The sequence below is a fragment of the Mixophyes fleayi genome, chromosome 9 (assembly GCF_038048845.1).
Source record: "Mixophyes fleayi isolate aMixFle1 chromosome 9, aMixFle1.hap1, whole genome shotgun sequence".
Classification (NCBI taxonomy): domain Eukaryota; kingdom Metazoa; phylum Chordata; class Amphibia; order Anura; family Limnodynastidae; genus Mixophyes; species Mixophyes fleayi.
Window position 1 is genome coordinate 7,043,412 of NC_134410.1, and position 27,752 is coordinate 7,071,163.

A 27,752-nucleotide genomic window follows, 5' to 3' on the forward strand; every position below is an offset into this window, starting at 1 on the left:
GTGCACTAAGCCACTATCCATCCACCTCCCTTAGGAGGGGGGCAGTATCCTCTCCTCCTGTGAGACTGGGAATGTGGCGCAGGACTGTAACATCATAGCCCAGCGACGCACTCCCAGACCATTACTGACATTGAGGAGCAGCAGCCAGAAGCTTCACAGGTAAGAAGCTGCCTGCTCCTTCTACTCATGTCAGCTGCCTGAGCACAGTAAGGGGGCACTGCAGGGGAAAATTAAAACAGTAGACGAGAGTTACGCATTCAGTATTTTAGGCTTCCCGTAAATCATGGTGCCCTAGGCGAACCCCTAGGAACACCCAATAGACTCCAGTGTTGATTCTGCCACTTGCGCATGCCCAGAAGTGGACCATACACCAGAAAACGCAGAAACGTCAAATTCATCTTCGAGTGCCAAGAACTCTTACTACAGCCTACAATTTCCTGGCTGTATGCCCATAGTCAATGTACGGTAAATGTATGCCAAGCTTTGGGCATCCTAAAGGTTCAAATTCTTCAGCTGTATCACTTGCAGCAGCTACAGGTCAGGTGTAAGTTCCGATTACAAGTGATGACGGCTGTGTATACAGCTAGAACATGTGTTTGCAATGAGGAGCAACTGTAAAAATGCATTTTATGTACAGTAGACATTAGTAACCTTCTGATAAATGCATTTCATGGGGATAAAGTTGAAAAGCATACTTTGTTTTAAAATGTTTAGTCATTAATGACTATGGGCCTGATTCATTAAGGTTCTTAAATGAAGAGGATTCTCATTTCAGTCTACTGGACAAAACCATGTTACAATGGAAGGGGTGCAAATAAGTGTTCTGTTTTACACATAGGTTAAATACTGACTGTTTTTTCATGTAACACACAAATATTTGATAGCTTATTTGTACACTGAAATTAAAAGTTGATATTTGTGTGTTACATGAAAAAACAGTCAGTATTTAACTTATGTGTAAAACAGAACACTTATTTGCACCCCTTCCATTGTAACATGGTTTTGTCCAGGAGACTGAAATGAGAATCCTCTTCATTTAAGAACCTTAATGAATCAGGCCCTATATTATTAACAGGTGAGATTAATAGTTTTCATCAACAGACGTATCTTACGGACGCACATTTGCCCGACTGACATGCGTTTCGAAAAAAAAAAAACGCGCAATACGTTCATTTTGCCTGCCCTAATGAATCAAGCCACACATCTCACCAATTAGCTGATGCCACACCTTTTCCAATGAAGGAAAATGGCTTTAGCCCATGATAGGTGAATTTATTCTGTGAGTGGTACAATGTGCCATTGAGCCTGCTCTATCTGCACTTAAATCAGAATATGGTTCTTGGCACATCTGTATTCCGTTTTGTACATCAGCGACAAACGAGAAGCAACTTAATTACAATATTTAGAAAGCAGAAGAGTCAGAAGGTGCCATGTAAAAGTGAGATGATAATGGTATTTCGAGCAGATGTTCGGTGTGTGTACGGCTGCCAGGGAACATACTGTAATGACAGAAGAGTATTCATCTAAAAAGACTCACAATATACCTAGCTGAGTTCAAAACAGCTCCTTTCAGTGCAGAGTGAGTGGGTAGATGTTTCAAAATAATGGATTTTTGGCAGCTGGTTTTATTTGCTTTTAAATCTCCCAGTTCAGAGGAAACATGAATAGGGATGTGGAAATTGTGCTGCTTTCTGCTATTCCCCGGCAATGAGGGATGACTGTGCTCCATGATGGCTGCTGAATTCGCACTTTTCTTTTCTTCACTTTTTTAAAATAGGTTAGACAAGGGCGTGAGCCCCTTATTGCATACCTCCCGAAATGTCTGTCCCCGACAGCGGGACCGGAGGCGTCGCCAAATCACAAAGTTAACGTGGCCACGGCTTGATGGTGGCGTGGTAATACCCCCAGGTGGCTGCCTGCCTATTACATACCTCCCTTCCTCCAAACATGTCCCCAGGCTTGATAGTGGGACAGAGCCTCAAAATCGGGACTTGCCTGCTGAAATCAGGACGTTTGGGAGATATCTTATTGTATTCGCTCTCCATCACCTGCTCATGCGTGAACACCAAGTTTTGAAGTGGGCGGGTATAGAAAAACCTGCAGCCAATCAGAAAAATCTGACTTTTCCCAGCAGCACAGATTAATTCAGGAGCTGAGTGTTCTGCTCTTGTGGAAGGAGGGAGGTGCCTTATCCACTGGTGGGATTATGTTAGTGATGGCAAAAGGGCGTGCTAAATGAAGTGTGATGTATTATACCGTGATGAGGGGAGAAGATAGTGGAAGGAGTGGGATCCCCAGCAGAGCAGAGTAGTACTGTGAGGAGCAAGGTTTGTGGTGGGAAATTGGGAGACCCTCGAGGTTGGCACATGCCCAGTGAAGACCTGAAATGCGAATCCACAGCTCATGCGTCACCCCCCCCCACCCATGATCCAAGGTAGCGCCCCTGACCTATCTGTGCCGGGGCCCTTACTGTTCTATGCTGGCCCTTGTGAGGATCCCATCATCATGATTTGGGAAGATAATAGTGTGAAACGCACCAGTATACAAAAGTTTATACTTTCATATTTTCAGAGAAAGCCGGTAGAGGTGGCACTGAAAGGGTTATGGAAATAACATGGGCCTCTATTGATACTGAGACCACGTAACATAAAGAACTTGGAAACAAAGCAAGACCATGTAGTTATTATTCTCACAGCCCCGCAAGCTGCCTGCTATCTGTTTACTGCATTCGTCACATTCTACAATCTGATCCAACAATATAATTTAAAGAAGAAATTAAATTAAAAAAACTGAAGGCCACAGGCTCTGCTATTAAATGTATGAAACATCCACAGTTTGTTCTTGTGGTTGAATCAATAAAATAACTACTGGGTGATCCCAATTGTAAAGCGCTATGGAATTTTCTGGTGCTATACGCTAAATGTTGATGATAATGATTGGAGAAACCCGGACTCGTTCTTTGAAGGGATGCAAGGGGGATTATCCTAGTGTAGCTTTATCCCGCGCGGTCCGTTTTATTTTTGGTATAGTATTCACTTTACAAGCCAAGGTGAACTGTCCTTAACTAGCTGCCGTTCAACTACAACCCCCATGTGGGCACTGCCATTCAGTATAATCCAGTCACAGGCTGCACTCTCTCTATAATCAGTGCTGTAATATTGGGATTGTGGAGTCTCCTTGTTTTTGAGGTTGTCAGGGAAAAGTTGGAAAGGAAGGGGGCATTTTGGGATGAAGAAGGTGACTTGTGATTGGTTGTCAGTAAGAAAAAGCGACACATAATTTGCATGATCTGCTCAGCCCCAATCAAATCATAATCTCTGTCCTCAATTTACCTTCCCCCGCCCATTTAACTTCCCCGAGGCCGATAGTTGTCAGACGTAGTAACCATCTCTTAAGGCTAGTGGACAATATAACCCTTTACAGGGGCTTGTGAGATAAGAACTCAGAATAAATGTGAACATTCCATTTGGACTGGTATGACTGGTGTGATTCACCATGTATTAATTCTTCCCCTATAATTTCTGTATGCCAAAGAGCTGTCATAACTACTCGGTGAACAAGGTGCAATGGTTTAGGGAGGGGGGGGGGCAACTAAAACACTGAATGAATAACATAATATCACTTATTCATAGTTTTAAGTCATCATGATGTCTCACTTTTTGGAGGGTACAAGTGCCACCTTGGGTCAGTGGTTACCCAAACCTAAGACATGTAATGTTTCGGTTTCTGTCCAGGCATTTAATCATTTGTTAATAATTGACGATATGTGCTATTAGCTTCGGACCCACTGCTCTTCCTTCTGGGACAAAGAGGTCACTGTAGGTAACTAGTTACAGTCATTTATCGCACAGCAGAAATTGAGTTTAGAGATGATGAAAAATTCCAAAATGGTTCCACAGAATATTTGTTTCATTCCAAACCTGGATGCAGAATTTTTGCACTTTTCTCATAACATGTTCCATTTAGAATTTCTCCTATCATTGTCTCAACCAAAGTTCCCCTTCTCACCATATCCAACCGTGAAACCTCAAAGAAAAAAAGAAGTGAAAGATCGGTATAATGCTCTTTGCCTGTTCCGATGTAAAATTCGATTAGCCAGAAACTTTGTTGCACCTCCCATCATCACTATTTGTGTTGCAATTAAAACAAAAAGAATAAAATAATAGTGAAATGAAAAACAGCTGTTAGGTTCAGCTGATTGTTTTGCAAATTAAATTGTGGACACTTTGTTCACTTCTAGAGCGATCTCTTTATGAAGCAGGGAATTGTGGGTAGATGAATCTGATAGTAACTTTTCACCTTGAATTAGCATCATCCCTCCAATGAGAGTATCAAAGATTCCCAGTAACAGCGCTCAATGGGAGGAATTAAACTAAGTAACTGCACAATTTCGTCCTAATGGAATAGGGGCATCATTATTTCATACATCTACATACAGACGAGCTACTTATATTGCTATGTACGTGTTAATGGGAATATGGTAATTACCCGCCAATCAAGAACTGACAACTTTATCAAACAATTCAGAATGTAAAGATAATGAAAATCCACAGAGAATGTGTTTGCAGTGAAAATGTTAATATATTTATTCACAGAGTTAGTAAAAAAGAGATGTGATTTCCACCGAGGGTACAGCGAAATGTCAAATGTTTGTACCTTTTAAACTGCTTTTTCACGTGTCACTTATGTGTGTATGAATCTTTATATGACATTGTTTGGATTGCCCCTAGGAATCTTCTCTGATATCTTGCAACATAGAGGTGAAAAACAGATTCCATTATAATTTAGGATGTGACCGATCTCTGGCAGAAGCCAAGTCCTTTTGGGGTGAGATACTGGCCGTGCACAGCAAAGGACACCCTTAAACCCCCCCCCCCACTGCCTTTCTTTTCTTGTTACAATAATCTCAAATCACAAAATCAGATCTGATGGATTTGGGGTGGTGGTGTGGAAAGGGGTTGGAGTTAATGCCTTTTTTGCAGTGTGTCGTTTCAGAGAAAGAGTTCTCGATTTTCGTTTTGGCTTCGTTGTTCCACCATATGCTGGTGAAACGTGCAAAATTTTACAGTCAAGTGCGAAAACAATGATAACAATGTGCGATACAACTTTTGGCGCCACCATACAATGTGGATACTGTTATAGCTTTGTGATCTAGAGATATAAGGCACACCAAATGAACAAAAATAAAGATTTACTATCAAAAGGAAATAATGGTTTCTTAAGGGAAAACAAAAGTTAGTGCGTATCACGTGCCACGCCCCTTGTGATGCGTGGGTGAGTGTGCGCCTTGAGGGTCACGTGGAGGGTACCCCTGAGGGTTTAAAGGATGCCCCTTGCGGTCTTGTGGAAGTCAAGCTTTGGGTTAAGGAGTCGCAGTACTGAGCGGAGCTAAATTTTGAGTCTGGCCACTACATTGCCACCCCATGCACGGTGCTGCATTTGTCTTGTACATGCCTCGCTGTCCATGCATGTGCAGTGCCATAGTGTAAGCTGACTCCAGCTGACACAATAGGTGCAAAGGATGCTGGGAGCACTGTATCTGAGCTTTATATTATGTATATACTGTATTTTATCAACTGTTGATCCAATCCAGTCCAGATGTTAATCTCGCACTTAAACACCCAGGCTCTTTATCCTACTTTATTGACAGTAAACATAATGACCAAATATCCCAAACTTCCATCAACCGTTTCAGGATTTAATGCTTTTGACCTGGAATTTTTCCCCCTGTAAAATATCCTTATTTACTCCTGTTGATCAAATTAATCATACAATTCTCCTTGTTCTGAGTGTTGTCGTTTATTCTTAGTCTCTGGGCTGTGCATGTTATTATTGATAGAAAGGGAGGATTTACATCAAATTCAGTATCCATGGCATGCTGGGGATTGTAGTACCTCCTACTCCACCGAGACAGTATCACCAGTTCTGTGCTTACATGCCCACTCTCAGCTTCAAAGTGTCCCTGGGAATATTTGCTTTATTAATGTTGGTAACTATGAGTAAAGATATAGCCATGAACGGTGCTTACTGCTGCCATCAGCCGAAATCTGTGCAACAGGTGCGACCTCTCTAAGCGGATGATTGACAGTCGCCTGTCTGACAAGACCCTGGCGCATCTGGCTGCTGTGATTGCTTTATACACCCTTACATCCCTTTGCCGTCTCTGTGGCATAGAAGCAAAGTGTACCCAGGATGATTTGGGAGTTTGCACATCTCTCCCGGCCTGGCCCCTCGTATCCTAATGTAATTATAGTCTCTAAACAGGTTTTGATTTTGCAATATGCTTTAATTAGAAGGAGATTATGAATTAATTGTACAAATAAAAACAGCTCGTTCTGAGCCTCGGGTGATAGTTGAAGGATATAAATCAGATGCGTGTTCTTGTTTAACAATCGTCTTATCAGGCGCTGCGCGGAGTGACGGCTGGCGTATCATGTGCTCCTTTGTTAGGTACATAATGCAATGACTCAGGAGTGACAGGGATTGTGTATTATCAGTGTTGTATCAACAGCTTGAGCGCAAACGCCACACAACAGTGCTGTGTCTGGAATATGACTTTCACAGACGTTGTTATCATTAATTGTCAAGATAAATCTTTCATGATGTAGTTATTTCAATTTAAAGGGAAATTAAATGACTAAGGTAACTTGTAAGCGCTGTTAACGATTTCAGCACAAATAGTTATAGACAGCGGAACTTATACAGCGCAAGTTTTGTTTTGTGACATCAGACTTCCTTTTGCGTGACTGTGTATGATCACGTGACTGTGTATGATCATGTGACTGTGTATGATCACGTGCTGGTTTGTGCATGGTGTATTGCGTCAAAATGCTAGCAGGTACCTGCGAGTTGGGTGGGGACGTGTTGTGATTTAACAGATAATGTCATCAAGCAACGCCAACCACAATGGTCACCGATTGGGCAGAGAGATGGTGACGTGTGAAGGTACCGGGTTTTCTGGTCCAATTCTACCCACTTCACCCTGGCTGGCCTCCCACGGGTGCCTTCCTAGGCCAGGGAAGCCTACCCAGTACCTTCTAAGGTTGTTATTAGTCACTCAGGCAAATGCAGTTAGAAAACTACAACAGTACATTTATTGTAACAAAAACAATCACTAGAATATTATGTATACACAGTAAATAAATGCCAGGTAGGTTCACCACATCATCTGTCCCTTACCCCACTAGCTTAAGGAGTTACAGTCACTTGGCTGTCAGATGTGACGACCCATGGTCCTGCCGATGTATTTCACTAGCAAAGTCACCAGCCACCCTGCAGCTTCCAGCCATCAATTCCCAGAATGAACAACACATCCCCTGTGGAGTGGCCCCTTATATCTAGGGTCAAATTTTCATAGTGATTTCCCCTCCCTGGGCAAACCCCTGCGTCTGTCCATGGTAAACATTGGTGAGTCCTGGACTAGAGGAGTTGGAGAGGGGAGTGGAGATGAGCTGTACTTCCACAGAAACTCACCAAGGTTGTTAATGATCTGATCACTGCTAAGACTGAACGCCATTACTCTCTCCTAATTCTCCTTGATCTCTCGGCTGCATTTGACACAGTTGACCACTCTCTTCTCATACAAACGCTGCAATTCCTAGGTCTTCAAGACACAGTTCTATCCTGGTTCTCATCTTACCTCTCTAATCGCTCTTTCACTGTTAATTTCTCTGGAGCCACCTCTGCTCCGCTTCCCCTATCAGTTGGAGTACCACAAGGCTCGGTGCTAGGTCCTCTGCTGTTCTCTATCTATACCGCTTCTCTTGGAAATCTAATAAGTTCCTTTGGCTTTCAGTATCATCTCTATGCGGATGATACCCAAATCTATCTATCCTCTCCTGATATCTCGACATCTGTGTTGTCCCGTGTAACTGACTGTCTTTCTGCCATTTCATCTTGGATGTCCTCTCGTCAACTCAAACTTAATCTTTCTAAAACAGAGTTAATAATATTCCCACCCGCCAACAAGAGCATACCTGACATTTCTATCTCTGTTGATAACATGACCATAAATCCCACCCCACAAGCTCGCTGCCTAGGTGTAATCCTTGATTCACGCCTATCCTTTGTTCCCCACATTGACTCTATATCTAAATCATGTTACATACATCTAAAGAACATTTCCAGAATCCGCACATATCTCACACAAGACACTGCTAAAACCTTAATTCATGCACTAATCATCTCCCGCATTGACTATTGCAATTCCCTCCTTACTGGTCTTCCCAAAAACAGACTCAAACCCCTAAAATCTATTTTGCATGCTTCGGCAAGACTGATTTTCCTTGCAAATAGCTATTCCTCTGTTGAATCACTCTGTATGTCTCTACACTGGCTGCCTGTCTTCTACCGAATCCAATATAAAATACTTTTACTAACCTACAAGGCCATCAACAAAGCTGCACCAACATACATCTCCTCTCTTGTCTCAAAATATCTCCCAACTCGGCAACTCCGTTCTGCAAAAGATCTGCGTCTCTCATCCACCCTCATTACATCCTCCCATTCCCGGTTACAGGACTTTTTTCGGGCTGCACCCACTCTATGGAACTCTCTCCCTCGCACAATAAGACTCTCCTCTGTTCTACAAACTTTCAAGCGTTCTCTGAAAACCTACCTATTCAGACAAGCGTATAATATTCCTCAACCACCATCTTAACCTCACTACCTTTAGCCTGTTACACAATTTCACACAAGACAACTACCCCCGGACCAACATTATTGTGTGACAGGATCATTTAGCTTATGAGTCACCCTACCTTTGCAGTCTGGCTGGGCCAAGATGCAAAATGTATACTTAACCTCATGTGTCAATCTCCCATTGTCCCATAGATTGTAAGCTTGCGAGCAGGGCCTTCTCACCTCTTTGTCTGTTTTACCCAGTTTGTTTATTAGTTTATTACATTTGTCCCCAATTGTAAAGCGCTACGGAATATGTTGGCGCTATATAAATAACTGATGATGATGATGATGATGATGATGATGATGAGTAGTCTTGTGAGAACAATGGATACTAATTAGCCTTTCCCCTCACTAGTATCTTGCAACCTGATCCCTACCCATAACCTAGTTTCACTTTAAGGACAATGAATAACAACCTCACTGCCACATCAACAATATACAATAAACAATATACATATTTACAATGAGCTACAATGTCCCCTTATCCACATGTAATTAGACACTGCAGTTGTACTCTGCTGAGCTGGGGAACAAAAGCAAGTTCTTTAAAAAGTACATGCTACAATCCACATTTTGTGAGAAACGAGGGACAGGCTGTTTAGGGTGTTATCAAATTTGTTTCGTCACATGATGCAATTAGCGTCATCATAAGCATTGCGCTGTGACATAAAGCCACGCCCACATCTTTCTTTCATACCTTCCCTCTGCATTTATGGAAAGACAGATATAAATAATAGGCAAGTTTAATTTTTTTTTTTATTGGAGATAGGCAAAGAATCGCCATCGTCCCTCTATCAGGTGCATTTTGCAAGAAAAGTAAATAGCAATGTGATTAAAATATTATGTGACGGGTGAAGTAAAGACAGCTGTGATTCTACTGATATTTTTAGGACAGAAATTGTGCTCCAACAAGAAGCATTTTGCAAGAAAAAGTTGGAAGGAATTAAGACAGTAATGGAAAAGTGACAGAAATCTGAGGCAGTATTTCATTTCTACTTTTGACAAGATGTGCATTTCCAGACCATAATCCAGCAAATGGCCAGACAGCTTTTGCACAATGATTCTTCCCAAAGTAGAAAATGAGTTTGCTCTTTGTTATGCTCTCAGGGAAAATTTGTATTTGGCAAAATACTGCACTGTACGTCTGCGTAGTTGCAGCTTCGTAGATACAGGGATGTGGCTTCCACATTTGTATAGACTATAAGAAAAAGCTTTTATTAAGAGTTGTGGCAAAGAGGCTTATTTACCATACCTCTCCTATGGGGAAACAGGTAAAAACCCAGCTAGTCTGCAGGAGCAGACTGCAGGCAGGTTTACATTTTCACTGGGCTCCTGTTTTAGCACACACACACACACAGGCCACCAGGGTGTAATTGATTTGCTGCTGTGTTGTGATTTGTTTGTGGTGCTAGGGTGGAGGAAAAAAAATTGTTTGGATTTGTGGGCGGGGCCACCGATGCCAGTTAGTGGCCGGCTAGTAGTGAGGGAACTACTGTTTATCCAGAAGTAGGGCTGCTGGAGAAATTGCGTAGAGATAAACTGCTGTTTATGCTATCCTGACACTTCCCAAATAAACTGCAAGTTTGATTCAGCAGTGCAGTGTTTGCCGTACTTTATTGCAGAGTGTTGTCATTAGCGCTCATCAAGAAAGGTAAAACTGCTACATGTTAATGGAAACACACTTGTAAATAAAAATGCATTTTCCTCTTGTAACAAGTGACATTTATACCACTATTTGCAGACTCTGTGGTAATTATGAGCTGGGACTTAATTTGCAAATTGTGTACACACGCCCTTGTCTCATGATTCTGTCTCTAGTACCATGTGCCCTCCTCTGGGACCCTCTCCACTGTCTCCAGACACCATGTTCCCTCCCCTGGCATCCTGTCTCCTGGCACCATCCCCTGCCCCTGACACCCTCTCCCCTGTCTTCCGACACTCTCTCCTGGCACCAAGTTCCCTCCCCTGTTTCCTGTCTCCTAGCTCCATCCCATCCCCTCAGAGAACGTTCCCTGCCTGCTGCACCTCCCTTGGCACCCAGTCTCCTGGCACCATGCCCTCCATTCTGGGACCCTTTCTCCTGTCCCCAACACTCTCTCCTTGCACCCTCTTCTCTCCCCAACTAAAGTGAGAAGAAATTATGTTAATCTCTTGTGTTATTGTAACAAAATTTGTTTAAAAAAAAACAAAAAACAGTTTACCTAAAAATAAACACTGTAAACTAAAAACCTTATTAATAATCTATGAATAGAGCTGGGATAACACTGCTCATTTGGCTGTGTGGTCTGAGAACACTTCATTTAATATTCTGTCGGTGAAATGTGCATAATTTGTGTGATGAAATTTTTCTTGTCTTTACCTCAAAGCCTTATTCTCTGTGTTTGGTTTTCCAGAGCTTGTCTGGAATATATATATATATATATATATATTTACAATTCATCATTGTTATTAATAATAATATTATTATTAACATCCAGTATTTATAAAATATAACAGCACATTTAACAAACCTTTTTTGTGTGTGAATCGGTAATAAAAGATTTGTGATTCAATCCCTTTAGAAGAGAACAATCAGCTATAAATCGTCCAGCAAGCTGCGGGAGATTCAAAAGATGTTGGAATCAAATCCATGAATTGTAACTGAATCAAAATAATTAAAGTTTATCAATGAAATGACTTTTCTATAGTGCCCTGGTCTTAACACAGCCAGATCTAATGCTAATTATTTGCTTTTCACAGTTTATAAACATTGTATCACAGAAAAAAGATAATAAACACAATATTATAAATAAATGTGTCTTTGTTTTAGGTAACAAGTTTATTTTTACTAACAGAAAATAAATTGATGCGCAGAACCTGGAAATTGTCAATGACGTTTTCAAAATAGTTATTTCAAATATAAGTTTATCACTAAATATCAAGATATGGAAACAGAAAATAGATTTCTTGTTGCAATACTGAAGTATCTGATGTGCTTCTTATTACGCAAGCGGTGTTTCACAGAGTAACCACTGACTACTGATTGGCGACTGTCCTGACATTATAAATTGCGGAGGCTTCAAGCAGGCTCCTAAATGCTTTGGTCTGATTTAATTCCTCTTCTTGAGCTCTTAGTGAAATTATACTATAATCACGTTGCATTTCCAAGCTACTTCCATTCATATTAGCTCTCTTTCTGTGCGTGTTTTCTTCACCGTAGACTGTGCTATAAGCCTGAGCTTGCAGCTGACCTCCTGGTTCATGTAGTTAGTCGAGACACTTGGCAAAAAAAGCTATTATCTTTACAATCAGATCGGCGGAGGTGAGCTGCAATTATAGGACAAAGCTCATCACAATGTGAGCGACTGAGAAGAGGATTTAAATGGTAAAATTGTACACCTTTAGCGAGAGAGATGGGATAATTACCAGGAAGTTACTCAGTTTTTGTTCTGTTATCCTGCTTTTTATGTGAGAAGGTAAATTTGTGAATGATGTCAAATTAAATTAAATTTTCTTAACATGTGGGTAATGTAAAGTGAGTGAACCGTTTAATTTTAGGAGACAAGGTGTTTTGAGGCTGTGGACTTTTTTACGGTTAGTATTTTAGCCATTTAAAGCTCCGCTAAACTCCCAAAATTGTAGGGGAAAATAAATTGATCATTGAGCATTAGCCTAACATTCCACTGCAGTTCTGTTAAAGCCTTTCCTAAATTTTTAGCCCCTACATATATATTATTAACCAATTCACACAGTGCGTTTATGCAAAGCAAGTTTGCAAATCTGTCAGTCACTCTGTCTCTTTCGATATATGGTAATCTGCTCCAGAGGAAGGAGAAACAGTATAGTAGACTCGGCTTACTTAGTTACATACAAACACACAAGTTATAGAATGTACTGAGCTCAGTAATGCACAGATATCTTATATTAGTGTTAATAATGCCTTTACTTTCTCTTTAATTAGTGACTTTGGGCTTGATTCGATAAGGAGGAAAAAAAATGACGATATGTGCGTTATTTTGCATTAAATTGCTCTGCGTTTGCCCAGAACAGGACCGACACGCCAGTGAACGCAGCAACATCCAAATAACTTTCAAGAGCAAAAGACCCTTACCTCAGCCTACAATTTCATGGGCGGAATAGGGAGGGGACGGGGCGTATGCACGTAGTCAGTGTACAGTAAGGGCGTGCCAAGCGGCAGCGCATGCAGCAGCGTCCGATTCAAGCGTTGGACATCTCTCAGGTACGTGATTTTCTGCCGTATCTCTTGCACCAGCTACAGGTCAGGTGTAAGTGCTGATTACTAGCGATAATGGCTGTGTATGCAGCTAGAACATGTGTTTGTATCAGGAGCAACTATAAAAATGTATTTTATGTACAGTAGACATCAATAAACATCCTAATAAATGTATTTTATAGGGCAAAAAAAAGACAAAAAGTTAGGGTTTCCTAACTCCTAACCCTAATACCCCTAATACCCCTAACCCCTAAAATAATACTTACATGATATAAATGACAGGCGGGTCCGTCCAATCGCCGCTTTAAGCCAAGTCGCGGTTGCTGATAACGTAATTTTCTACAGTCGGCAAGAGAGCGAGTCGTAATCTGCATTCCAGTATTTTTGTTTTTGCAGGTCGGTGTACTATTGAATCGGACTCCTTTTTGTCTGCTCTGTCGGGGTAGTCAGTACCGTTAATAGGTACTACACCCATCTCTTTTAACCCACGATGAAATCAGGGTTTAAAGAGCACGATAACCTGAGATACAGGGGAGGAAGATTGCTTCCAATACTGCCGCAACTCAAACACTGACTACATGAAGAGTCGCCTGGTGATATAAGTCACTGTGCAGGAGGGGGTACAGGAGAGGTGTGGAGACGACGGAAGGGTCATAGCGGCACTGCCTGGGGGGGCTTCAGGTGGAGCCGGGGTCTGGCACTCGCTCTGATGGCAGTGCACATTTCCTCTACACTTTTCAAGGGCCCTAATTCGTGTTCGTACTAAATTTGCGTTTGCAAAGACGAGCCTGGAACTTGTGCACAGTTCCGACAGTATTGAAATCCATCCGGAACTCAAGATGCGCTTCAGTCTGAATCTGGGTATGAGTTGGCTCTGCCTAAACGTTGCTTGTTGTATGTTAACAAGCAGAACACAGTGTATGATATGTACATTCATATGTACAATATAAAGTCCCTTCGGAACGCACGCAAACAAAAATATTCTATAAAATAAATTAACAACTCATAATACTATAATCAGTAATAAAATGTGTCTATCCAAAAAATATTTATTGATTTTATTACATTGACTACATAAATCAGGAGGTTCTAGATGTGTACTGGACATACAATGTATTTTTACAGTCTCTCTACTAGCATAACCATGTTGCGTGTTACCTAGTGGCACACATACGTGTAGTTTTTAACACAAAAACAATGCGGTGATAGTTGTCACTGTCAGTCCCACCCTGTGGCTGGTGCAAATGATAACTGCAATGTAAAACACACAACTCCGTGAATACATTGAATTATACTTATTGAAGTCAATACCGAACAAACATATGGCAAGGCTGAGGGGAACCACATGGAAGACCGAGGGCAAAAGAATAAATAATGTGAGTAATTGTCATTAACGTAATGAATTGAAAAACCTTGAAAGGAACAAATAGTTTTTGCCATCACTTAATTGACACATATATCACAGAAGAAATAAATAGGTTTTTAAAACTGGAGGAAAAAAATAGAATTAATCAAAAGACAAAGAAAGTGAATTACACACGGAGACACCTACACACATTTAATAATAATGGGGGGAAAAAAATCAAAATATGTGAGCCAGATGGACAAAAGTTACATTAACGGCTGCTAGATTCATTATTCTCAGCTTGATTCCGGCATTGGCTCCACCGGCAGATAATAGCATAAAAATACTAAACAAAAAGTGTTATTGTGGATATAAAATAGCAGCTTTTCTGCCGCTTTCATTATTTATCCAGCAGACGTTATTTGTTACAACTTACGTGGACAACAAATTGCATGCTGAGATCTTTGGTCGCCTGTATAGGCGCAGGGGGGGGGGGGGGGAGCGTGCGCTGTGAAATATCTCGCTAATTATTTCAAAATGTCTAAGTCAGAGGAGGTAAAAGACCTCAGCTGAACCACTGAATACCATCCCTCCCTACTTTCAGGATTCTGCAGTCTGGATATGGTGTGAACGACGAGGCCAGCCTACACTGTGCCTAAATCGACACAGTTGAACGTTATGTTGAATGCCGCCCATGTCAAACTCAAAGTAGGTTAGAGTATGCATCGTATCCAGGGCGTATTGTCATAGGTCTTTGAGTGGCAGCGAACGATTTATTTTCTCTAACATTTTGTTGTCCAGTTAATACACCCACTGAATAACAGGATTTTTCGCTGTTGTCCAATCATTTAATAAACAGGACAACATTGGGTTCTCCGGGTGCTCGCCCCCCCCCCCCCCCTCTTTTCTTCAGACCACCACTGAATATGATCCTTGCAAAACAGGGGCAAACGCCGGATTTGTAGAGGGGGGTTTCCACAACACGCCGCCAGTGGGCGTGACCAGCATGTATGGGGGAGTGGCTATAATTTTTGACAGTGCTTGGCTGCCCCATACTATACAAGGGCAATGCTGCATGCACTACTGTTAGGTGCACACAGCTCTCCCCTTTCAAGCAGAGCCGTGTGAAGCGGGAGCAGGGTCCAGCCACCGCAATCATACAGTGACCCAGTCTTGAAGGAGGGTTTCTAGGCACTATGAAATGCGTGCAATGGCCATGGGCCCTAGAGATGAAAGGGCCCTTAGATACACCCTTGTCAGTGGTGACCCCTTGAGCTGGTGTGGACCACTACTACTAAACCCTCTGGCTGCATCTATAAATATTTCAATAGAGTCAGAGGTTGGCTATCTCTGCTAACCCTTTAATTGGAGATTAACCCTTTGTGCGATAGACATGAAAAACTGCTCAAAAGTAAGATTGTCAACTTCTTACAGCAAATAATTTCACTGCAAGTCTACTTGTATAATAAAGACAATAACATAAGGTATGTGAAAAGACTAATTAGCTCTTTAAGCAAATACATTGTGAGCATACTGTTAAGCACATGATATAATTGGATACTTTGCATAAAGTTTAAACATAAGTACATTATTAAAAGGATTTTGTTTGTCAGCTTGTGCAATATGTTTCATTTGGAAATGCTTTAATATCTTGAATACATTTTTTAAACAGGAAATTGGAATTAATATATATATTTTTTTTTTCCCCGGTATGCAAAAAATGTTTGTTCCTAAAACAACAATGCAGGAATTAGTGCAAAATTTGGGCAGCGTTGTTGGAAACTGCGCTTTCCAGACCCTAATGGAAAAAAAAAAAACCAGTATAATTTTACCTGGGGCCCAGAGGAGCACGTTCCTTCAGCAGCAGACTAGAGAAAGATGTTTAGAATGTTTTAATCAATCAACAGAAGCCAAGAACCTAATAGATTCCAGCTGAAAATGTTGTTTTCTGCTTTCTTGCAATACATAAAGAGTGAGAAAGTATATTGTAGAAATGTAACTATTTTACCAACTGATTTTAACCATCTGCAAAAGTTTCCAAAACAATTTTCAAAGTGTTTAAAATGCGGTAGATAAAGGAGGAGGATGATGTATGTGTAATAAAACAAAACCTCACACACTTTGTGTTAACTGGGGTCACTTATGAACTTTGGGAATAACTTTTCATTTTTTATGGGACCTTATATACATAAGTGCGATTATCTCGTCCCACTGACAGCAGCAATTTTAGTTTACAAAATGAAATTACCTGGGTATCAGTGATCGGCATGACTTGAGGAAGCAGGGGCAAATGCAGGATTTGCAGAGAGAGGTTTCCACACCACGCCGCCAGTGGGCGTGACCAGCATGCATGGAGGCGCGGCTATAATATTAGACAGTGCTTGGCTGCTCTCCAACTCTTCCTATCCCCATAATAAATATGGGCAAAGCTGCGTTCACTACTGTTAGGTGCACACAGCTCTCCCTTTTCAAGCAGGGCCGTGTGAAGCGGGGACAGGGTCCAGTCACCTCAATTATACAGTGCCCCAGGCTTGGAGGGGGGTATCCAGGCACTAGGAAACCCCCACTCGGTTTGCCTATGGGATGGATGGAATTTAGACAGCTCCCACCCCAAGAAAGAACAGAAGAATAGCAATTTTAAACACCTAGATACTTTTGCTTATTTCACAATTTAGCGTTTTAAATTTATTGGTTTAATAATCTTCCTATAATGAGCCTAGACTGTGCAAGTAGCGGCATATTAAAATTAATGCTTGATTAATGGGTTATGCTGTCTGTGTCACTGAGAATATTTCTGGTGAAATGCCCGGTAGGGTCTAGTAACATTATGATGTCCCTCATATATCCCCAGTCTTCACCTTTCCAGTTTATCAAAGGATAACGTCAGCTAAAAATGATCATTCATCACCAACCTCCCTTTCACCCGAGTAGCAGAACTGCAATGATCCCAACAAAGTCCAAAATAAACATCCCTATATCACACCGTCATCAAGTCCCTTATTGAAGGATTATGCCCACACTAACGCTCATGCTAGCGGATGCTCAATCAGGTCTTGTCATACACACTCATCACATATATCGCCAAATCTGAGATATCCAACCGGGCACCATTGGCGCAGTCAGGAGCCGCCAATGTCGGAACACATTTACCATCTGTCTCGACTGACGTCTAATGATGGCCAACTAGATGCTGATCTTTGTGGATGGTCTTTTTTGGGTCCTTATTTGCTGCCATTTGCGTCCAATTATGTCTACAATAGTTGTTTATGAAATAGGCAGTGCCCTATAGTCTGCATATAGTTATTTGGATTTGTGATCAACATGTTACCATTTTTATGCAACAAATGCAAAAGGTTGTGATATATATATATATATATATTTTAAGGACCATGGTGATTCACTCATTTATGTCATAGATTAAGATCTCTACATTTTAACGAATGCACCTTTACTGAGGAAACGGGGTGAGTTTTCTTCCGGTGGTGATTCCGTTCCAGGGAGGGAGCAGGTCCATTAGAATACACCCCCCTTTGCGCTCTTTCTAGTCCCTACATTGACAGCTGAGATAAAGAGAGGTTTAAAGATCATGACTCTGTCCAATCAGGAATTGTGTTCAAAACTGCCAGAGCCCTGGTTGTATATGAACTGATCCCGGTTGTCCATGAGGGACAAATAGTTGCTGCAGTGGTTAAGATAAGATTTCTGTGAAAGCTCCCATCGTAAGATCCTACAGTTCTGCTAGTTGGGGGAGACATTGAGCAAACATTATATTTTAGGTGGAGTTAGACTTTAATATCTCAGGTCAACCTGTTTTTTGGAATCCCAGAAAATATCTAGATGGATATCCCACGGAACTCCAACACACTGAACCTTTCTGGCCCTGCCAGATATTCCCAACTTCTTAGAGGTGACGCCAATTTGCCTCACAAAACCAAACGCACATGCACAAGACCTGCGACTGCCACTACATGAGGTCACACCAGCGCTTGTTGGCCTTATGCTCTGTGCTGGTCACTTGTAAATGTTCCCTTATCAAATGAAAGTGCCGGCATGTTATGGATGTCACAGGATGAAGGTAATTTCCCTCCAGACATCTCCGAGCTGTGAGCCTAGTAGACGTTTGTACAAGAGCACCAGTGGGTGAGCCTTCTGGACCAGAGGGCTCACGGGTAAAGGAACTCTTAATGGGAACATACTGTAACATGGAATTCGCATTTTAAAATTCAGTCAAGCAGTTCAATCCAAATCCGGATTTCAGACACCAATGTCGTTTAATCTGACAACGAAGGATCAATAAGACAATCTACTCAAAATAATGTATTGGGCAAAGTCACAATGCACACGACCATTTTGCGGATAATATCATAAACAAGAGCCCCTAAAAAGTGAATATCCTGCACTCCATTACACCGTGACATGATACATAACAATCAGTAAATTTGTATCCTCCATGTTTCCTGATTACATTTTTGTTTTTCACAAGTGAGTAATAAATCATGGTAAATGGATGCTCCAAAACAGGAATCTCAAACCTTTCATTTGTCGCCACAATCTACGAGTCGTACAAAAGATTCTGAAAAAGAACTAATACTATTTAAAGATGAAGGACGACATAAGGGATGGTGATAAACAGCAAATGGAAGATCAATTCAGATATTATTCTCTAGAGTTAGAGTTTATCTAGCACTTACGTCTACTACTCCATCTTTGGGGAGCCAACCAGTCTTCGGTGTAACGTCAGCTTACACAGTTACGCCACAAACACAACATTTAAAATGAATTGATCAATTCCAACTGAAGATTTTGAGTAGATGACACAGCAGTCATGGCTGGTTGTAGACAGAAGATTATAGAGGCTACAGTAAAGTGTTAGATACATCTACTAGAGAATGCATCTAGCAACTGATAAGTGCATAGGATAGATATCATATTCTCAGAATAGAGCCAATGGGTTTAATTTTCACATATAAGCCTCATAGAGAGTTCGCATCTAAAATGAAGGCGTATGTTGACACATCGCTATCAGTTTGACAATTACACCAGTGGTTTCCTGATGGGGGCTTGTGTTTCTGATTCTTTTTCAAAATAAGTCGCATTTGCACCAATACGCCCATACTGGATTTTGGCTATGCTTACATGCCCCTTTCTTCCCCCGTTCCACCTTTAATCGTAAGGGGCCGCAAGCGATCATAAACGCAAGATGCAACTTGGTCTTCAAATGGCCGCAACCGTAACTTTGTGTGCATGCGCTGAAGTAAAATACGTCTCTGCACTTTGAGTCCAGTTCTACATGTCCCCCATAATCTCTAAAACAAAGCCACCAAATGGACTTACCCTTTAAGGTTGCGATGACCATTTATATATCAACAAGGTCTCATGTAGGTATGATCAATGTATTTCCTATTAGGCATTTAATATTTTTAAAATTAATTTCCAATAGTCAAGCAAGTAATTTGGCCTCATCCTTACGTGGCACTGCAAATACCATTTTCCACAAACCCCTGGCAGGACAATTCAATGTCTGGAAAAGCACTTGATCACATTCTGTCAGTAGGTAATCTGAACTGTCTGTAGAACTTTGGGAACGCTCAGCAGAGCGGAGATTTTTAAGCACATGCAATGCTTTGCAATAAAACTTTATAGTTATTTTTACTGGAGTGTTGCACATAGTTTGAAACTTCCATTTGATTTACAAGACACTTGGAGAATTTTAAATATCAGATTTGGAATAGCTTAAATATTTCAGGTGGGTGGGGAGGATATACATTTTTTTTAATTGATTATGTTAGCAATATTAAACAATAAACTGTTATTCCAACTTGTGATAAAATACGGTAAATTTGGTTACTTTTGTCATTAATAGGGAAAAAAAAATAATTAGAATTAAGAAATATGCAAAGTTAGCAAATGAAAGACCTTCAAATAGTTTTAGGCATTTTAACATTGTGATGTCATTATTAACTACAAAGCCCAGGGATATTATGTAACAGCAAGAATCAAGATTACCTAATAATAATAATAATAATAACAAAAAAAATAATAATAATAATAAAAAAATAATAATTTTTTTTAATAATAATAATAATAATAATAATTTTTATACTAATATGTGGACAGAGAAATATACTTGTAGATCATTAATGTTTTATTTACTTTTATTTTTACAAATCAATGCAAATCTTCACTTACCAGAACAAATAATACATAATATGCGACTTCACAACATACAATAATACAGACCACCTGTTTATAACTATAATATAGATTGAGACCCTACAGAAAAAAAATGTCTTACCTTCTCCTGTATTTGTTTCCAGAAACCTTTTGTAAAGAAAAACAGCAGCACAAGTGATATTGTCATCATCAAACAGACAGATGTGGCCAGAATTGCACATTTTTTCGAATTCCACTTTTTTGGTTTTGATAGTTCTGCCTGAAAAAATAAGAAAAGAAATAAGTCATTCAACCATTATTTTTTTAAATAAATAAATAAAAATAATCATATGATAATTGACTTACATCTTGAAGACCACTCTCATTTAAAATACTTTCTTTCGTCATATTTTAGGGTCCTGTGCAGATAGTTTGCAGGGCAGGAATAAAGGAAAAATCAGTAGCTGCAATTGTGAAATTCTATGTCAGCTGCTGGATGCTGCTGTATAATAGGACAGGGATTGGGTTACAGGGACTCAGTGATTTGCCATTCCAACCTTTTTTTTTTTAACCAGGGGTGTATTCTTCAACAGCATATGAAAACCCTCCAAAATATTTGGCACAAATACTGTATATGGATAGCTATGCCCATTGCTTTTTTTTGTAAAAAAAAAAAAAAGGTGCTGGAACTCACATCTTGTTAATCTTTTATGAAAAAAACCCCCATATATATATATTTATTCTTAACATAAATTTACTTCCTTCCTTGCCCCTCACACACTTGACAATTGTAACATAAAAATAACAAGTCTTAACTCCTCCGGGCTGGCTGGCAAGGCTGCAGTCCAGATGCACTGATGTCTAAAGCAGAATGCTGTCCAGTCTTCACTGATGCCCAGGAGCAAACGCAGGATATCTAGAGGGGAGGCCCCAAATCTTAAATTTAATAATACAAAGAAAACAACTGGACATCACTCACCTGTTACACACTGACATGTCCCCTGCTGCCTACCAACTTTTCTCACATATGCCCACTAGCTATTCTCAACCCCTTGTTTCTCTGTGGCTCTCTCTTTCTGCCCCCTCATTTTTCTGTATCCCTCTCTTCCTGCCCCCTCTTTTCTCTGTAGCCCACTTTCTGCCCCCCTCTTTTCTCTGTCGCCCACTTTCTGCGCCCCTCTTTTTTCTGTAGCCCTCTCTTTCTGCCCCCCTCTTTTCTCTGTATGCCACTTTCTGCGCCGACTCGATTTTCTGTAGCACTCTTTCTGCAGCACTCTTTCTATGCCCCTTAGTTTATCTGTAGCCCTCTTTCTACGCCCCCCTCTTTTATCTGTAGCACTCTTTCTGTACCCCCTCGTTGTTCTCTAGCCCTCTTTCTGTGCCCCCTCATTTTTCTGTAGACCTCTTTCTAAGCCCCCTCCCTCCCCCGCTTTCTGTAGTCTGTACTTACCTTCTATGCTTTCTTTCACGCTTCTCTGCTTGACTGTGGCTCCTCTCGCTGACAGCGTTGTGACGTCACGGAAGGAAACAGGACACACACAGATGCGGTGCTGCACTGTAGCAGCACCGCAGAGGAAAAAAAATAAAGATGGTGCCGGAACGCCGTTCGGAGTGTTCAATGACAAAAAAAACCCTGGCTATGCCTATCTAGGATATAGAGTACACACAGACATGTGTATTATGAATAATTTATTTAGTAAATATTAGATAGAAACAAAGTCTCTGCAATAAACGTTGTTGATAGTACAGTGTGAGTTGCTGCCACTATAATTTCCTGATACAATCACTGTTTTCCCACCAGATATAATACTATCAATATTTACAAACTTCCATTAAGACACCAGAAACTATCTTGTTCAGGTAAAACTGCAAGATATTATTAAGCGGGTTCATTGAATGAATTCTACCGTCTAAAATAGAAATCCAGTTTGAGTCGACTCTGTGGGTCCGTTTGTGCACAGACCATTCTCAGTATCCCTCTGTTGTGTTTATTTTTGCAAGGAAATGTTTGGCTCAGTGATTGGTGTAACCATACTGGAAAATTTAAGAGTACGTGGCAATGATTTAAACGTGAGGGTAAGGCTGGAAATCTCCACCGGCCTGATAAATCTGTCACAAATGGTACGCTCTTACATCTTGGACGTCAAAAGGTAAATTATATGAAATATTTGCAGTTTAATTGAGTTTAAATTAAATTAAGAATATAAATGGCTTAAACATTGGGCATCATTTTAATAACATAGCATTTTGGAAACAATTGTATTCATCAAAAATACCAGTATTATTAGGGGTAGAGGAGGACTGTTATAAAAATTGTTGCTAGGAATACGTAAAATATGAAGCAAAACATCCGTGTATGCTTATGAGATATTTCATCTGGAAACCTGGTTTCCGAAAACAGTGCTAATGTCATACACCCAGGCATAATCACCTCTACCTACAGTCACTGTGAGGAGTGCCGCTAAACAAAATATTTAGGAGGGGATTCCATACACCAGACATAATTACAGAACACCATTTCTTCCATTTACTATGAGGAGCACCATTAAATAAGGTAATTAGACAGAGAATGTCATACTCCCAGGCATAATCACCAATCTCCTCCATCTACAGTCACTGTGAAGAGCACTGCTAAAAAAGATAATTAAAAGGTGAATGCCATTGACCCATACCTCACTGCAGAACACCTTTTCCTGCAGTCACTGTGTGGAGCACCGGTAAACAAACTAATTAAATGGTGAATGCAATACACCCGAGCATGATTATAAAACACTGTTTCCTGCAGACACCGTGACGAGCACTGCTAAACACTTTAGACAGGGATAGTTTGGGAAAAAACAGGTACAACTATTACGTGTACTTTAGATGTGTATTTAGCGGTAGTACATCACTTTCACAGGAGGCTCCTACCTGTATTCTAAGAATACAATATTACTACAAAAGCTTGTCTTTCATTGACATTGTATATATTAGATGTCACTAGTATAGAAAGTATATCTGATAACTCTTATTGTACGTCAGTGAATACTAATTCTCCAGGATGAAAGGCTATGATGAAATTCTGCATTCTCCACATGAACAACCATCAGAATATATATACATTTCTTTACAACATTTGTAGAATTAAAAACATTCAAACTGGTTTTCTATCCAATGTTTTGTCCTGATGTTGGTCCCACACCTGTCTTGCTGCTGCCTATGAAGACGTTTGAAGTTTTAGACAGAGGTTAAACATCTGTCTATGAGAAGCATCATGAAACATATAAATAGAGAAGTTACCATTTTATTAAATAAGATAGCTAACAGACCTATATGTCCACCTTGCACATAATAAGGAGTACTCCCACGCCTTCATTCCGGAATGTGGACCCGCACATGTGGAAGCGCTCTGAGGAACCTGTCTGTGAGATTGTGGGTCTTGCTGGTAAGGCACATTATGCAAGTAGACAAAATGCCACGTTAAAGCACGTCCTGCTACCAAAGTCGACAAGAGGGGGTGCAAAGCGCAATGGTGGTGATTAAGGTGGGAGTGGATGGTGATCTGGCAGACCTCGGTTAAGGCTGGAGTAAAGTGACTGTAGGGACCTTTCCATTTATCCTAAAATACTGCCTGGATTAGTCTAATTTATGTCCACATTTAATCATAAGTGTGAGGAGCCATCCTGTTCTTATTACAGTGGTGAAAGTGGGCCTAGAAATACCCTCTCCTGTATAAAGTGCCTCAAGAATGAGCAAAAGACATTCCATTGGAATTGTTGACCAAGGTCATGTTGGTTTCCTAGGGCACCAATGGTTAGGGGAGCCTAAAACACTGAACGAGAGACATAATGTCAGATCCCTGCACTGTTCAGAGCATCAATTTGGATCTCAACAGGCACACAGTCTGCAGCGAAAAAAATTAGGTGCAGTTGGGCGTAAAGGACGTTCCGGAAAGCTTGGCGCCATTTTGACAAGCTTGCCATATTCCGCTGGTCTTGCATAAGTGGAGTGCTGGCTGCTGACATGTATGAGAAGCAGCCAGCAGCATCTTACATGTGAGCTGGTGTTCCTCCATGTCAGTGCTACGCTGGGAGTCTGGCGCTTAGCTATGGTGTAATAGCCAAGTGTCGCCCTCCCAGTCTGAGGGGCTGAGGATGTCGCCTCCACCTCCTGCTTCAGCGGGGGGGGGCAGAGGCACACCGCTTCTAAATGGTTATGGGAGGGGGCACAATATAGGGCTCGCAAGGCCCTGGCAATGCCCTGGCATGTGCCACCCCCACTCGCTCCCTTGATGGACTGCTTCCAGCAGTGCGTGGCCCAGTGCCTAGAAACTGGACAGTCAACTAAATGGAAGTGTCTCATTGCAAGGCAACGGGATGCAATTTTAAAAAAACTTTAAAAAAACTTTAAAAAAAGTGTGACATCACTGACCGCATCTGATTCCTTCGATTGGACTTTCTGTTGTCGCCTTGCTTGTTCCTGACAATCCTTTGTCTCGTGTTCGGATTATGTTTGGATCTCTCTAGATTGACCTTGGCTTCCCTGACAATTCTTCTGCTTTACGTTTCTGGCTTCATTTGGATCTCCTAGTTCTGACCCGGCTTGTCCACTAAGCTCTGTCTAATCTTTGATTCCGGCTACCTCGCTAAGCAACTGGCTCTGAGGGGCACGACCTGCATGTCCCAGGCACCTGAGACCAAACCCCCTTGTGGGGGACCCTGGTGAAACCCGGGAGCGTGTTAGACATCTTTGCTCACTAGTGTCAACTGCTAGCAGGTGTACTTCCATTTTTCCCGGTGTGTTTTGTGAGATTGCCCATTCAAACTCCAGGGACATAGAAGAAACATGTCCTTTTTCAGGAAGAAAGATACCTGTGGCTCCCTCTAAACAGGGAACGAGCCCCTAAATGCACTCTTAAAACACCTTAAATCTTGCGTTGCCCTGTAAGAACTACAGTATTCACAGAAAAATGTAATTTCACACGTGGTGTCACAAAACTGTTTATCCACATAGAACAAGCTTTATATCAGGAATCACTGTGGTTTTGTAGTGTTTTTGGAAAGTTGCAAGCAGAGTCAGCAACAGTTTCAGACAGTCATTACTATAAATACACGATTGTGACCTCAAGAAAAATCCAGCTATGAGGAAAATGCAATTAGCTGCGATGTTCTGGTTGCGCATTTTTTCTGTTACTACGGTAGAAATCTTCGTTCATTTTTCCTTGTACTGAGATTTCTGTTAAAATCTCTGGTTACGAGACACTTTGCGTCTAATTGAATTCCCCTCTAAGAAAAGTAAAGTCAGTTTCAACCAATCAGCTTCACTGAATCATTTACTAACAATTATTAGTTCACGTCAGATCATCTTTGTCACAGGTAAATGGCAGCCATTATCAGACAAGAAATTAGCAATCGTCATCTCTCATAAAGACCAAAAAAATATATGGTTTTGGGCGGTATGTGTGGACCGGGTCTCTCTAGTGCAAGACAATTATTTAATGCCGACAGGAATTTTGCTGGTGACAAATATGTTTTTGGAACTCAAACTCAATAAAAAAAGACTGGTAGCTTTGCTGATCCCAGCTGTCTGCAGGTATATTAAATAAAAACGTGACTCTCAGTAAATAGACTTGACAGTGGATGCTTGTGCAAAGCTTTTATTCCGCTCTATTCTATCATCCGTCTTTAGCCACTCTTAGCTCTTTCTCAAGCAAATCGATGCAGATATGGTGAATACTTTTGGCACAATATTTAAATAGCCATCTAGCAAAGTGTCAATATTATTATTATTATTATTATTATTATTATTACAGTCATGGCCAAAAGTTTTGAGACATTACTATGGTATACTGAAGTAAAATTACAAGCATTTCATAAGTGTCAAAGGCTTTTATTGACAATTACATTAAGTTTATGCAAAGAGTCAATATTTGCAGTGTTGACCTTTCTTTTTGAAGACCTCTGCAATTCGCACTGGCAGCTGTGATGAAACGAGTGTGTTAAAACTGTAACCATCCTGTTTCTCGTTTCCCACATAATGTGGATTATAGCAAGTACTTTTTATAATCCTTGCTTTTGTTTCCCAGCTCATCAGTCTACAACGACAGTGTCTAATTACATGTGGGTAAGGGGACATTGTAGCTCATTGTAAATATGTATATTGTGTATTGTATATTGACGATGTGGCAGGGAGGTTGTTATTCATTATCCTTAAAGTGAAGCCGGGTGGGTTATAGATTAAAAATCAGGTGATGTCCAAGATACAGGTGAGGGGGCTGGAGCTGCATTCATTCTCCCCCTCCTTTCTCTACAGGAAGCATGGAACAGCTGAGGACCCTGTGACATCACAAAGTAGTGTAAATGGTTAATTTTAGGAGGGGCTGACTGCTACCCTATCTTTGGAGGTGGGGCAAGCCAATTAGTATCTATTGTTCTCCATAGGACTAGTCCAGACGCTTTGTCTGCATCCCAGCAGCAGACTTCTGTGGAAGCACAGTTCACCTCCACTCCACCCTCCAACCCCTGATCCAGGACCTACCAATGTTCAAAGAGAGAGAGAGACCCAGGGGTTTGCTGAGGGAGGGGAAAGGAATGTGGAAATTTGACACTAGATATAAGGATCCACTCCAGGGGGGGTGGAGGGTGTTCATTCTGAGATTCATTCATAGACGGTGCAAGATCTGGTTGTGAATTGTCGTTCTCTACCAGAGTCTACACATGCAGCTGAGGAAGATCCATGGGTCGTCAACTCTGTAGAGTCAGGTGATTGTAACTCCTTAAGCTAGTGGGGGTAAGAGACAGATTATGTAGTAAACCTGTCTGGCATTTATGTACTGTGTGTACATAATAATCTAGTGATTGTTTTTATTACAATAAATGTATTGCTTTACTTTCTAACTGCATTTGCCTGAGTGACTATACGAATCCTAGAAGGTACTGGGTAGACTTCCCTGGCATAGGAAGACACCCATGTGTGGCCAGAAAGAATGAAGTGGGTAGAATTGGGCCAATAAACCCAGTATCTTCACACATGCTGTCAATCAACTTCTGGGCCACATACTGACTGATGGCCGCCTATTCTTGCCTAATAAATGCTTGGAGTTTGTCAAAATTTGTGGGTTTTTGTTTATTTGCCTGCCTCTTGAGGATTGACCACAAGATCTCAATTGAATTAAGGTCTGGGGAGTTACCTGGTCATGGATCCAAGATTTTGATGTTTTGATCCCCGAGCCACTTAATTATCACTTTTGCCTTATGACAAGGTGCTCCATCATGCTGGAAAAGGCATTGTTCATCACCAAACTGTTCTTGGATGATTGGGAGAAGTTTCTCTTGGAGGATTTTTTGGTACCATTCTTTATTCATGGCTGTGTTCTTAGGC

The 27,752-nt window shown here is 41.0% G+C and overlaps 1 protein-coding gene across 1 annotated transcript in view; it reads right to left on the bottom strand.

The window, feature by feature from the left end:
• Positions 1–20,906, bottom strand: part of TNMD (tenomodulin) — a 51,417-nt gene extending 30,511 nt beyond the window's left edge. Inside the window, exons 1-2 of the mRNA XM_075186248.1 lie at positions 20,760–20,906; positions 20,536–20,673 (exon numbers count right to left, since the gene is read on the bottom strand). Of these exons, the coding sequence (XP_075042349.1) occupies positions 20,536–20,673; positions 20,760–20,801 (180 nt within the window). The 5' untranslated portion in view covers positions 20,802–20,906. The remainder of the gene's footprint in view (positions 1–20,535; positions 20,674–20,759) is intronic.
• Positions 20,907–27,752: the final 6,846 nt, after the last annotated feature.